Genomic DNA, 14,624 nt, shown 5'->3' on the forward strand with positions numbered 1-14,624 from the left:
AATAGGCAGCAGATGTAAATCTCTATTCATGGAAAAGTCAGCAAGCTAAAACAAAAGTACCTGCAGGTTTCTAACTTGATGCGGGCAACCAGCAGGAATAAAGACTGCCTCTCCAAGATTTTGCTCAAAAGTCCACGGCTCAATCCCTTCATGAAACAACCAAAATTTCACAGTTATGTGCTTCAAATTCAATCAACTGGAATAACACACTTATGAGAATGCAGATTTGAAATATACGAACCAAATTCCTCCTTCAGCTTCTGCTTGTGAGCTAGATTCAAGTAGAAACTTTGGTCGTGAATGGGATGAACAACCTGAAAATTAATAATTGTTAATGAGTGATAGTTGCAATTAACAACTTTGACCCACCAAAATAAAAAACTGTTATTACCTTTTTGACTGGAGAAGCATGGATATGTCGAAACTCCTTTGAGTGGCGCCTCAGGTATGCCTCCAACCTTGGAACATCTTCTCTACGAAATATGTCCCACAGGGCACCACCCACTTTGTGCTTACCATCCCCTTTGCTTTCAGAGCTTTCAGGGCTACCACATTCCAAAGCACAACTAAGCTCACCTTTTTTGGTAAATTTTCCTGAAACTTCAGAAATGCTTCCAAAGTAATTGTGTCCCTCACTAGCATTCGCTTTGGGCAGATCAATCGCATGCTTATCATTTTGGACTTTTCCTACATCAGCAACAGTAGCAGTGGCCTTGAACAATTGTTCCCCAACTTCAACACTAGCCTTTCGATCAGGACAACTGGAATTTTTCAACTCATTAGTTTGTTCTACTCCAGCTTCATCATGCTCGCCATTTTCTTTTCCAATCTCATAAGCAGCAGTTGACCTAGATAGTTTCTTCCCGAACACCTTGCCAGAAACACAACTACCAGTTGTGGAAGCAACAGAAAGAGACTCCACATCGTTTCTTTCCTTCATGTTGCAGCAAGTACCCATCATCTTATTTTTGAGGTCACCAATATCAATATCTCCCATTTGCTTGTGGTCAACTTTTCCATACATCTGTTCTTCAGCACCAATGAGAACTTCCTTTACTGCAGGTGCATTGTCAGATAAAATATTTTGGTCTCCAGAAGGTTGAGATACGAATGAATTCCCATCGGCCATGAAATGTGATTCCGCTGTGTCAACACTGGGTACATGTGTAGCCTCCAGATGTTGGTCAACCATGGCTTGACCATTACATCCACTTTCTAAAGAAACCAGATGAGATTCTCCATTTTCCGTTTCTTGCTTCACAAAAGGTCCAATAATTGTTTTAGTTTTGATGCCATTGACACCCATAGATCCCTTTTGTCCGACAATGTTGCTGTAGGCATTGAGTAGTTCAGTTATTGCAGAAATATTATCTGAGAAAGGAATTTCCTCTGTGGAAGGTTGACCTTCTAACAGTTTCTCATCAGTGACAAAATGTGACTCAGTAATGTTTGATGCCAACATGCCATCAGCAATGGAAGGTTTTCCACTATTTACTTTATCTCTTTTATCTTCATTTGCATATTTCTTCTTGAGTTTTTCAATTTTGGAAAGCTGTCGCTTACTAAGTGCAATTTCTGCAGTATGTGTCAACACATTCACCTGAGAAAAAAACAGAATCTCGTAAAACAATGAAGGTAGAAATCTTAAAAGCCTACAGAGAATTCAAGCAGCACTCAAGCAAATTGTGTGGAATTAAAGGAAATAAATGGAACAGAAATAACTATTTACAATAGGAAAACAAGAAAATTGTGTGGAATCAAACACAAACAATGGGGAACATATAATCAAATATTAGAGAGGGAAAGTTCAGTTGAACATGTGCATGGCGTGAACAAAATCTCAGAATCACTGATTTCAAAACTACAAAGCTTTCATTCCAATTCACTTCCTAGACAATCAGCACGTATATTTCCCCTGGCTACCTAAAACTGATCATTATCCAAATGGAAATGTCGTCTGATGGCACTCAGCAGTGAAACTATCAAGCTGCTTGTAAGTATCAAGTTTGACTATCTATCAAGAATAAGAGAACAGTAAGTGGTAGCAGTGGATATATTGAAGACCTGAACCACTGAATAATAGTAGAACAAATCGCTCTGGTAAAAAAGCCACAGGTAGTGCCAACAAGTCCCCAAGGTTTTCACACTAAATGTAGGAAGGTCTTTATCACCCAAAACCCACTACAAGCCACCAATCCATTTCGTTCAGTCAGGCTTCTCTTAGATGTAGAGAGGCCAAATTTATGAAGCCCAGTGCTTTTGTGTGCAACCATACCCTTAAATGGAAGCATTTTGTGTTCAGATCCATGTGAGGAAAAAAACATTTGGTAAACAGTGAAGAGAACTGAGGCTAGATGCATAGACTTTTGAGGCCTCATGAGGCATTTCTGGGTCCAGATCAGAGTTACCGGAAGCTTCTTAGATAGGTGGGAAGCTCGCTTCCCGGAAACTCGCTTCGAAAGCGCGATACTCCTCGCTTGCGAAACTTGATGAGAACATTGATTCCCCCACGCTTCTCCTATGCTTTCCACACACTTCATTTATTCATCTTATATGTTCTCTTGCTCAACTTTTCATGTTTTTTGTGTTTTCTCTCACTCTTCTCACTCACTTCCATGTGCTTTCTCTAAATTGGTAATCATCATTTTTAGATTTTGTTAAAAATTTAATTCTTCCACTAAAAAATCATGAAATTTAATATTAGTCACTTTTATTTTAGTTTTTATTTGTGTTTCATTATGATTCTCATTCAATTATTATATTTCTTTTTTTTATTCCTCGCTTCCCGCTTCCTATACATTTTAAAATGCATCGCTTCTCGCTTCCGCTTCCTAGTCTGGCAACCTTGGTCCAGATCAGAGTTACCAGTCAAGGAATCGGGAGAGGGAAGCGAGGCACTTTCAAAAATTTAGGAAGCGGGGAAGCGTGGGACCACTTAGAAGAAAATTATGAACCGTCTCAGAAGCGAACCGGAAGCGACCTAGGAAGCGAACCGGAAGCGAGGGGGAAGCGAAAAAATGAAAAAAATGGGGAAGCATGGGGAAGTGTGTTTCCCATAAAAGGGAAATGCGCTTCCCATAAAAGGGAAGCACACTTCCCAAAAAAGGGGATGCTTCCCCACACATTTCGGAAGCGCGACGTTTCGCGCTTCCCCTTTTACCTAGGCGCTTCCGGTAACTCTGGTCCAGATCCAGTTAGGGGAAACTTTTTTGGCTGACAACATCCAGAACAGACACAACCCATATTTACTCCTTTTCCCTCCCCAATCATACCAATATGAGTGATACTGCCACCACCTCCACATTCTCCAGATGGTACTTATCGCCCACTTAAAGCATGTCACCAGCACATACTTTCATTTTCGGTAAAGAAGGAAATTCTGATTAAGCCCAATAATAATACCATCTACATTAAATTCAATGTTTTTTATATAGCTTGAAGACATACTTATGTCGTGATGACTAGACTTGTTATGTCCCAACTCAAGAAACAACCTAGTAATGCAATTAAGTTTCAATGTTCCATTAATTTCTGTTTTACATAATATTATAATATTAGAAAAAGATTTATACACACAATCAGTCATAACTATTAGTTTCCCCAAACCTTGATATGTGTGCCAGATATAGGAAGGAAGCACAAAGAAGACGAAGGAGCAGCCAAGGGGACATCCAAGTGGAATCTGAAGATATCATAGTCACAAATCTCATTATCAGGATTTTCACGGCAAAGGAAAATCTCAAGATAAATTAAAAAACTTGTTTTCTCAGGAAAATTCAGGCAAACCTCAATACATATAAATCTTAAAATATATATAAGAAAATAAAAGGAAAATTTTCAAAAACACATGTAAGTTATTAGTGTTAATAAAAACACACCTAAGTTTTAAAAAATGTTAAAAACACACCTAAAATTTTCTATGGTTAATTAAAAAGGCCCAGGCTTTACTTCCATCAAAGTGGCCATTAGATTGTATGCTGTAATTATCATTTTGACCTTCAATAACCGATTGGGTGATTCAGTTAATCTCCATCCAATTTTTGGAAGTAAACTTGCCATTTAATTTGTTCAGTATTGCTTTATCTCTTCATAAGGACCTTTCTTTCTTCAACTATTTGTTCCTTCACTCACTCAAAAAAAAAACAGAAAAGGAGTCCACTGTGGACTGGGGTGAAAGAAGATAGATGTGGTGGGCAATAGCAAGGAAAGAAAATAAGCAAATAAGCATGGTGGAAGAAATGAAAACATGGTGGTGGATGGATAGCAAATCGTGAGAGAAGGGATAAATGGTGATGGTTGTAGGAGGAGAAGAAAGTAAGGATGGTTGGCGTTGAAAAAAATGTGCTGGTGGTGGGCAGCAACAAAAAATTAAAAAAAGGTGGTTAATGGTGGTGGTGATGGTGGTGGTGGTAGTGGGAAAGGGGAGAAGAGGTGGTGGTGATGGTAGAGGCTGCATAAAGGAGAAGATATAGACAGCTATAGTGGTGGCAGAGAGAGAGAGAGAGCAGGTGAGCATTAAATTAGTAAATTTATGTTCAAAACTCGTCTTGGGTTAATGTTAACCCAACTTAAAGGAACAGAACCAGAGATCTTTAACAGAACATAAATTTAGGTGTGTTTTTAACATTTTTCAAAACTTAGGTGTGTTTTTATTAACACTAATAACTTAGGTGTGTTTTTGAAAATTTCCCAAAATAAAATATAATAAAAACACAAAGTATATAAAATATCTAACGAATTCAATGATTGTGTCAATAACACAAGAATACCGTGACAAAACTCGATACTTTCAAAATAGGCAATATTTTGACAGTATCACATTTTCAATATTATACCAGTTTTTGAAAATCTCATCATAAATCATGAGATCTTTTGAAAGATGCCCGATAGTTGTGAACGCACACACACACACACACACACACACACACACACACACACACACACACACACACACACACACACACATATATAATTAAAAAGACAAATACACCTTTTACATTAACAAAATTAAATCATATTTTTATCACATTCACTCAAACTGTGAATGGTTTAAGACCATTGGCTACCGAGTTATTGACAAAAGTTTCATAAACAAATCAATTGCTTTGAGTGATCCACTGAATAAATATGGTTGCATTTCTTTGTTTCCCACCTTCTTGCACACAAAATGCCCATCAATCTCCACATGCTCCATTTTCCATGGTGCACCGTTTGTGGCTATGACCAGCACACTTATTATCACAAAATAGAAGTGATTGCCCAATATTCTCACGTAATAGCATAAGCAGTGGTGGATCCAGAATTTTCCTTGAAGGGGCAAAAAACTTTTATAATAAAATAAAATATAAAACTAAAATATAAAGGGAGGCAATATAAATTTTTATATTTGGTTTAGGGGCAAAAAAAATTATAATAAAATAAAATATAAAACTAAAATATAAAGGGGGCAATATAAATTTTTATATTTTGCTTAAATGGAGGCAAAATTTTTTATAATAAAATAAAATATAAAGGGGGCAACATAAAGTTTTATAAAAAATAATGAAATTTTACAAAACTTGAGGAGGGGCTCAAGCCCCTCCTTGGCACCCCTGGATCCGCCCCTAAGCATAAGCAAGTGCCAAATCCATAAAACTTATGACATCACAGTAATTCTGCCCTTGCACTAGACTTTATGTAATCGAAAAAGCCATGAAAATAAATTACAATTTACCATAGTCTTCCATCCCCAAAATGCTAATTAGTATAAAAAAATCCAAATTTTGGAAGATATGCATAGAGCTTGTATAGTATATCTCAAAGAAAAATGGTATAATCAATAACTCCAAAGTTTCCTTATATTAACAACTTTCAAACCCACACAGGGTTTGCGACCCAATCAGGTTATCAACCAAAACCAACTCTTCCAACCAGCCTTCCATACACTAGACCATTGATCAGGGTCCCCCTTAATGTACCTCAAAATTCACAGAAGTTCCTCCATATGGCACATTCAAGGTGTATAAGCAAATTGTGAAACCCATTTCACTGCATAGACTGATTTGGCTGTGTAAAAGGAACTGTAATGCTCTAACTATGTTGTGGTACCTTGCTAGAACATTAATCAACTTATTTCCTTGCTTTTCCACAACAAGATGCATGTTTAGAGGTAAAGGACTACATTGAAGAGATTAAGTGCATACTTCTATAAGACCTGGTTGTTGATCCATTTCAAGTCTCAAAAAGCAATGCACCACCCCAAGATCTTTCATCTGAAACATATTATTCAATATCCTTTCTAATGTATCAATCTTCTCGGGAATTTTTTATGCAATAAGAATGTCATCTAAATAAACCAATACAAAGATTAGAACACTGTAATGAAATACAAATCGAACAATAGAATGCCTCTTATGAGTTGTTACAAACACACTAAAGTGTGTACACACAAGAACCACTTATGGGTCAAGTACAAGAGCACAAGCACAAGGCCTCAAAGGGCTAGAATAGAAACAAGTATAAAAAAATTTAAATATATTTGAACTTGAAATGCTTGAGATAAACATGTTTTTACAAGAGTGAGACCTCCTTTTTGAAAGGAAACAAAAGCCCTTCGAAGATGTTCACCAAATCAACAAAGTGAACACTTAAAGAGTTCCACCAAAGCACCAAAAGAGCATACACAAGCCACAAAATAGGCTCACACAAAACACCCACTAAAGGGGCAATCATAAGAAATAAAAAATATTATTTTATTCATCAACAAAGATGCAAGAAGCATTCCATTACAAGGAGAGTTATCCCCTATTTATAATACACAAGGAGTCTTTAAAGAGACATTGGAGCATGTCCAACACCTCCATTTGGAGCAGTTTGGCCTGTCCCAACGTCTATTTTGACTAGTCCAAAAGAAACTAAAAAAAAAATCATATTTCTAACCTAGTTACATATTAATATATATACATTTTTAACACTCCCCCTCAAACTTATGGTTGGATAACTGAAAGTTTGTCCTATAGGAAGTGAAATCTAAGAGCAACGAGAGGTTTGGTGAAGAAATCTGCCAATTGATATTTTGAGGTGACATAGGAAAGATTGAGTGCCCTATAAATACTCATCTCGTACATAATAACAGTCAATCTCAATATGCTTGGTGCATCCATGAAATGGCCGGTTGATGAAACTTTTGTTGTCACAACACATCTGTGATGCTCCTTTAATCTGGACTCTCATGTCAACCAACAATCTTCGTAGCCAGACCACTTTCATAGTGGTTGTAATCATGGCTCGATATTCTGCTTCAGTTGAAGAAAGAGAGTCCTTTTGTTGCTTCTTACATCTCTACGAAATCAACAAGTCACCTAAAAATACACAAAAATCAGTATTTGGATGTCTGTTATTGGAATCGCCTTCCCAATCAGTATCAATATAAGCAATAAAATTTAATGATGAAGCAGACAAGAAAAGTCCTTGAAAAATAGAAGTTTTAATATATCTAATAATGCGCAAAACTACTCCCATATGAAGTTATGAACATTGGTGGGAGCACGTTGAAACTGGCTCGCTGCGTGAACTGCATACGCAATGTAAGGTCTAATAATTGAAAGATATGACAGTGTCCCGACAAGTTGTCTGTATGGTGTTGGATTTTCAAATGGTTTTTCATCATCAATCTTTATTTTGACATTTACAACTTTGAGAGTATCAACCTTCTTATCATCTGAGATACCATACCTGACCACAATATCTAATGCAAACTTAAATTGAACCAGCAAATAACCTATAAAAGTATAAGCAACTTCTATACCAAGAAAATATTTTAAAAATCCCAAATCGGTCATTTCGAAATGTGTTTTGAGAAGTCTTTTAATGTGTTAAAATCCTTGTTTGTCACTTCCTGTCATGATCAAGTCGTCCACATAAAGAAGAAGAAGAAGAAGAATACCTGCATCAGCAATTTTAACAAATAGAGTTGTGTTAGTTAGACAAGATTGAAATCCAACATTAAGTATAACTTGACTAAACCTATAATACCAAGCCTTTAGAGCTTGTTTAAGGTCACACAAGGCCTTATCTAAAGGAAGAGTCTTTCTTTTATGAATAGTTATCACAGGTGGTGCCTCCATATAGACTTCTTCAACCAATTTTTCATTGAGAAACGTATTCTTAACATCCATTGATATATAGATCATTTCTTCACAAAGGCAAGGGCTACTACGGTTTTAATTATAATCATCCTAGCAACAGGGGCAAAGGCTTCCTCATAATCTATTTCATATTCTTGGGAGTATTCTTTGGCAACTAACCTAGTTTTGTACCTTTCAAAAGTTCCATCACTCTTGGTCTTTACCTTATATACTCATCAACAACCTATGGGTTTCTTTCATAGAGGAATATCTTTGACCGTATAAGTACTCGCCTTTTCTAAGCATCTAATTCTACCCTCATGGCTTCTACCAATTCAGGATGTCTCTCTACTTCAGCATAGTTTGAGGGTTCTATATAGGAATATATCAATGCAATGTAAGCTTGATACTTGGGTGAAAAAGACTCATAGGGCACAAATTTTCCTGGGAGTTTTGATACTCTAGATGACCTAGTTTATACTTTATTATATTTTTTAAAGGCACATGAATGTTAAGAACTACTACGCCTGGAATATAGAATACAGTTTGGATCTCGAGGTTGTTCTGCACTTTTTCCATTATCATGAGATTCTTCTTCATTCACCATAACATTTCTACTATCCTGAATCTCATCAAGATCAACATCACAATCACCAAACCTTGGAATGAGATCAAACAGGAAAGAATACGTAGTTATTTCTTTGGGATTTTCAAATTCAATTTTTTTTATTTTTCTATGAAAGACACATTTCTTGAAATATATAATTTTTTACTTTTAACAGCAAAGCATATATAACCTTTTATGGTTATTTGCATATCCCAAAAAAATACAATGAATAGCATGAGGGAAAAGTTTATCATTTTTATCAATAAAAGCAAAACATTTGCACCCAAAGACTCTTAATCGAGAATAATCAGGAGTAAGTTTAAAAAGTTTTTCCACAAGTGATATATTTTTTAAAATGACAAATGGTATTCTGTTAATAAGGTAAATTGCAGTTAATGTGGCTTCGGCCCAAAATTCTTTAGGTACTTTATTTGAAATAAGCAAAGTTCTTTGTGGTTTCTATGATGTGCCTAGTTTTCTTTTCGCTAAACCGTTTTGTTGTGGTGTGTAAGGACAAGATTTTTGATGTGTAATACCATTTGCTTCTAGGTAATCTTCAAAATCTTTTGATAAAAAAATCTCCCTCCTAAATCAGGGTGAAAGATAGAGACATCTTTTTGAAATTTATTTTTTACCAAATTGTGAAATATTTGAAAATATAAAAAAACTTCATATTTGTGTTTAAGAAAACAAATCCATGTGTGTCTAATAAAATCATCAACAAAGATTACATAATATGCAAACCCAACCTTAGATACAACAGGTGATGGAGCCCAAACCTCTGAATGTACTAACTCAAGCGGTCGTGTAAAGACAAAAGTTCTTTCTTTGAAATGCAACATTTTCATTTTACCAAGCATACAATCTTCACATGTAAAATTTTCAAGATTGCAAAATTTTTTCATAGTTGGAAAGTGTTGGATTTTGGATACATTAGGATGGCCAAGTATTTTATGGCATAGATTTAAATCCAGTTTTTGAACATTACAACAAAAAGTATTTATGGGTATTTCCAAAAAATCCATGTAGTATACGTCTCCTATGTAACATCAGCTTCCCTAACTAGCAATTTTGCACTCGACAACCAATAGAAGAAAAGGAAACATTATACCCATGGTCAGATAATTGAGAAACATATAAAATATTTAGGTTTAATTTGAGAATATATCTGATTTTTAGAATAGAATTTTTTTTAATAGTTTTGAAATTTCCTATTCCTTTTATTTCAAGAGATGTATCATCATCAGTAAAAACATTTGACCCACTTGAGTTACGACATTCGGACAAAATATTACCATTTGGCGTCATATGAAATGAGGCACCTGAGTCAAGAAGCCAAAGAGATTTACCGGGTTCAGAGATGTCAACAGAAGAGACTGGGGCTCTGATTGATGAAGCTCCTTTGAGTAGAGGTTAAAGAGCATCTACAAGTTGAGTCAAAGACATGCTCCCAATGTTTGATTCTTGTGTAGCTTTGAGCTCACTTGATTTTTGTGTAACCGAGGCTACCTTTTTCTCATAGGGCCTCTTTAATTTAAGACAATATGTCTTGACATGTCCCAGGTCTCGACAATAATAGAAAATAATTTTTTCTTCTCAAACTCATTGCCTTTTTTCCATAGTGATCGTTGTTTGGTCTCCCATAATATGGTGATTTGTAAGCATAAACATGGTTTCTCAGCTTAGATACGGCTAGGACGGAGTCATCATCATTTTTAGATGTCCCTTTTTTAGTCTATTTTATTTCATACTTAGCTCTTCAATGGTATCTTCAATAGAGGGGATTTTCCTCTATGAAGAAGAGCCGATTTAGTAGACTCAAACTTCGGTCTTAGACCATTAATAATTTGATAGAAATGCTCTGCATCAATTTGTCTTTGGCGGAGTTCTATGTCTTTGGAACAATGCCATCTAGGCCTAAGAAGAGACAACTCGTTTCAAAGATCCGATAACTCATTAAAGTATTCTCTAATACTTTTTTCTCCTTGAGTCATAGTTCGTATGTTGTCTTGTAGATTGCATGTGTGTGCAATGTCTTTAAGAGGGTACATTCTCTTAAGATAGTCTCATACTTTTTTTACATGTTCAAATTTCGCTAAACTCGAGCATTTTTTTATGTCAATACTACTAATGAGCCAAGACATAATCTAGGGGTGCCTCACTCTCCATTCTTTCCATTTTTTCTCATAAGTGGTCATAGTGTTGGTCTTATCTACCAACGTAAAAGGTACTTCTTTTCCTCCTACATTAGTAAAAATTAGTTTATGTTCCGAATCGGACCCATCCACTAATCCCCACAACCCCTTCTTTCATGTTAGGTGCTTCGTGATTAAAGCTCATTTTACATAGTTAGTGTCATTGAGCTTAATGGGTTTTACGGTGACACAATAATTGTCAATCATGTTTACAAAGGCTAAAAGGAGTAAAAAGAAGATAGAGAGGAAGGAGAAAAAGAGAGAAAAGAAAACAAGAAATGTCACAAGCACTTCACCACCAAGAGAGCACTCCTAATGAAGAGCATGAACCCACGAGCACTCCTCCATCAAGAGAGCACCTCCAATGAAGAGCACAAACACTCCTCCACAAAGTGAGTACCACAATCTCACAAGTACTTAAATGGGTCTTGCAAAAGAGACTTTATCTCTTTCAAATCATGAGTGGCATGCTTTCCAATGCACCAAAAATCAACTTGGCCTTCCAAGTACCATGAAAGAAAACAAAGGTCCTCTGAAGATGTTCACCAAATCAATAAAGTGGACACTCCAACATTTTCACCAAAGCACCAAAAGAACATGCACAAGCCACAAAATGGGCTCACATAAAATACGCACTAAAGGGGCAAGCACAAGGAATAAAAAATATTATTTTATTCATCAACAAAAATGCAAGAAGCATTTCATTACAAGGGGAGTCATTCCCTATTTATAATACAAAGAGGGAGTCTCTAAAGAGACATTGGAGCAGGTCCCAATGTCTATTTTGACTAGTCAACATTATGTTGACTAGTCCAAAAGAAACTAGAAAAAAAGAAAAAGAAAATCCTAGTTCTAACCTAGTTACATTATAATATATAGGATTTGATTGTTGATCGTCCACTTGTGTATCTATTTGGTGGACTTTGGTGGTGACATTTGAAGATCTCTGTTTCATTACAAAGTTTACATTCTACAAGATCTTTTGGGTTTATAAGGATTTGATTATTTGTTTTTATAATTAAACATTCAATTCAGGGTTGCCAACCATTTTTGGCATTTTTAATGACCATGTCTGCCTGACCTACATAGGTTGGGTCATGCTACAACTAGTTAAGTCAGAACCTAGAACAAAGCACTTTGAAATAAGGACCAGGTGCCAACCAATTCTCTTCTAAATTTCTTTTTGATTTTTTTCCTTTTCTGTTATCAAATAATATATGCTGAAATTTTGTTGCCTATTAAATTTTTTGAATTGTTGAGCTAACTTCAAGTATTTTGGATATGGGTTCTCTTGGAATTCCGCTAAGAACTCTCGACTTGTTGCTATCATGCAAGAATTTAGAGAATTCTTGGCCTATTTATGGATACATTTTTAAAGTTCATGAAATTTTCCTTAAGGGCACGTTTGATGGAGCGTTCCACGTGTCATGTGGGACAAAAATCACAAAAAATACACTATTTTTAACAAACATTGGACGTGGCAGATGTGCGGAACGCCGTCCACTGCGTCCTTTAAACATTGTTATTTTTGTTCCACCCCCTCCCCTGTTACGAAAAGAACAGGACGAGGGGAACGAAGTTTAAAAAAAGTTTTGCCTCGACGAGTGCGCCCCTCTCTTGCCCGACACCCTCCCTTTCGCTCATGTGTAGCGAAGGGGAGCCCCTCACTTGCCCTGTGCAGCGATGGGTGTGCCCCTCTCTTGCCCGACTCTCTCCCTCTCTCCTGTGCAGTGAAGGAGAGCCCCTCTCTTGCCCTGTGCAGCGATGGTGCGCCCCTCTCTTGCCCAACTCTCTGCTTCATGGAAATTAGGATTTTGCTCTTTAACTTTTGACCTAATCTTTAATTTGAAAATTGAATCGAAGATGGGGAGGCTGAAGCAGAAGATCTCCGAGAAGGACCGACTGATTTACGAGCTCCAAGACAAAGACACAGAAACAGATGTTGGTCTTTGTGTCACCCTCGATGAGAATGTATCTGTTGTAAGACCTTCTGTAATAAACGAAAAAAATAGCTTGGATTCGGGTCGAATCCGGACCCAGACCCAATTGAGGCACCGCCTCCCTCGGGTCTTCTATAGACAGCGAGGCAGGGGGTTTCAAACACGAACCCCCCCCCCTTCATCGTCTCTCTCCCGATTCCCCTCTCCTGCTCTCTCGTTCTCTCTCCGACGCCGCCACCTGCGACCTCCCCCCGACGTCGTTGTTGATGATCTCCAGGTACGCTCTTTTTCTTTCGTCTTTCTTCTTCTTCCCCTCCTACTTCTTTTTCTTCGTTTTCCCTCTCCCCTTCTCCTTTTCCTTTCTTTTCATCAACAGGGGGCTCCGCCCCCTGTCACTTGCTGTGTCGACAGGGGGCTCTGCTCCCCCTGTCCCTCTTGTTTTGCCGACAGGGAGCGGAGCTCCCTGTGTCGGCCCACCTTTTCGGCAATGGCTTCCGCCCCCGTGCCTTTTGTGGATTTCTCGACAGGGGCAGAGCCCCTGCCTCTTCGTGGTTCTTCCGGCATGGGAGGGCCGAGCCCTCCCTGCAGACTCTTTTGGTCAGGGGAGGGGTCGAGCCCCCTCCCTGCACCATCGTTTTCTTCTTCTCTCCTCCTTTTCAGTCGGCAGAATGGCAGGGGCGACGCCCCCTGCCGCCTGTTGTTGATCGACTGGTAGGGGTTTTCAGCCCCTCTCTCTCTCTCTCTCTCTCTCTCTCTCTCTCTCTCTCTCTCTCTCTCTCTCTCTCTCTCTCTCTCTCTTACTTTGGCCGGTAGGGGTTGTGGCCCCTACCTATCATCTTTTGGCAGGACGACAGGGGCATCGCCCCTGTCACCGGAAACTTTTGGATCAGCAGGGGCTAAAGCCCCTGCTTGTCGTTTCTGGTAGGTCGACAGGGGCTGCAGCCCTGCCTGTCCTTTGTCGACAGGGGTGACGCCCCCTGTCGCCTGCATCTGTTCTTCGGCAGTAAGGGTCATTGGACCCTGCCTCGCATTTCTTCAAGGTTGGCGGGGACCGTTGCCACCTGCACCTTGTTTGTTTTCCGGTAGGGGTATCAGTACAACATCTACAGGAAACAAAGAGAGAGAGAGAAAGAGAGAGAGAGAGAGAACACAATGGCTGGGGCGGCAAAAGAATACTCGACCTCCAAGCCCTAACCAATATATAAATAAATCAGCAGATATACAACTATCCTTGTAATATCAGAGATATTACAAGGATGCCATTAATGAGAAATATACAGCATGTGTTATATTAACATACCATGTGTATGGATCTGGATCCAGATCCATACGCAAACTATATTTTAACACCCTCCCTCAAGTTGTACGTGATTTTGGATCATGTACAACTTGCTCTTCAATAGCCAAAATTGATGTCCTGTTAACCCCTTGGTAAACAAGTCTGTCACTTGATCTTCTGTTCGAACATGATGTAGTTCTATCTCCTTCATCTCGACTTTCTGCCGTATGAAATGTTGATCAATCTCAATGTGCTTCGTTCTGCTATGCTGGATATGATTACATGCAATGTTTATTGCTCTTTTATTGTCACATAGAAAAAAAGATTGAATAATTGTCTCCCCAAGATCACTCAATAAGTGTCTAATCCATGTGGCTTCTGTCGTGCCTGCAGCCATCGATCTGTATTCAGCCTCTGTACTCGATCGTGCCACTGCCTTTTGTTTTTTGCTGCTCCAGGACACTAAATTGTGTCCAATACAAACACAATATCTAGAGA

General features: G+C 38.0%; 1 protein-coding gene across 1 annotated transcript in view; it reads right to left on the minus strand.

Moving 5' to 3' along the window:
* The window catches only part of LOC149814984 (lysine-specific demethylase JMJ27-like), a 55,921-nt gene that overhangs the window by 19,642 nt on the left and 21,655 nt on the right, over positions 1-14,624 (minus strand). Inside the window, exons 8-10 of the mRNA XM_089989728.1 lie at positions 392-1,600; positions 242-314; positions 61-146 (exon numbers count right to left, since the gene is read on the minus strand). Coding sequence (XP_089845854.1) covers positions 61-146; positions 242-314; positions 392-1,600 — 1,368 coding nt within the window. The remainder of the gene's footprint in view (positions 1-60; positions 147-241; positions 315-391; positions 1,601-14,624) is intronic.

This window comes from Nuphar pumila, chromosome 15, assembly GCF_984573655.1.
Source record: "Nuphar pumila chromosome 15, dmNupPumi1.hap1.1, whole genome shotgun sequence".
Classification (NCBI taxonomy): domain Eukaryota; kingdom Viridiplantae; phylum Streptophyta; class Magnoliopsida; order Nymphaeales; family Nymphaeaceae; genus Nuphar; species Nuphar pumila.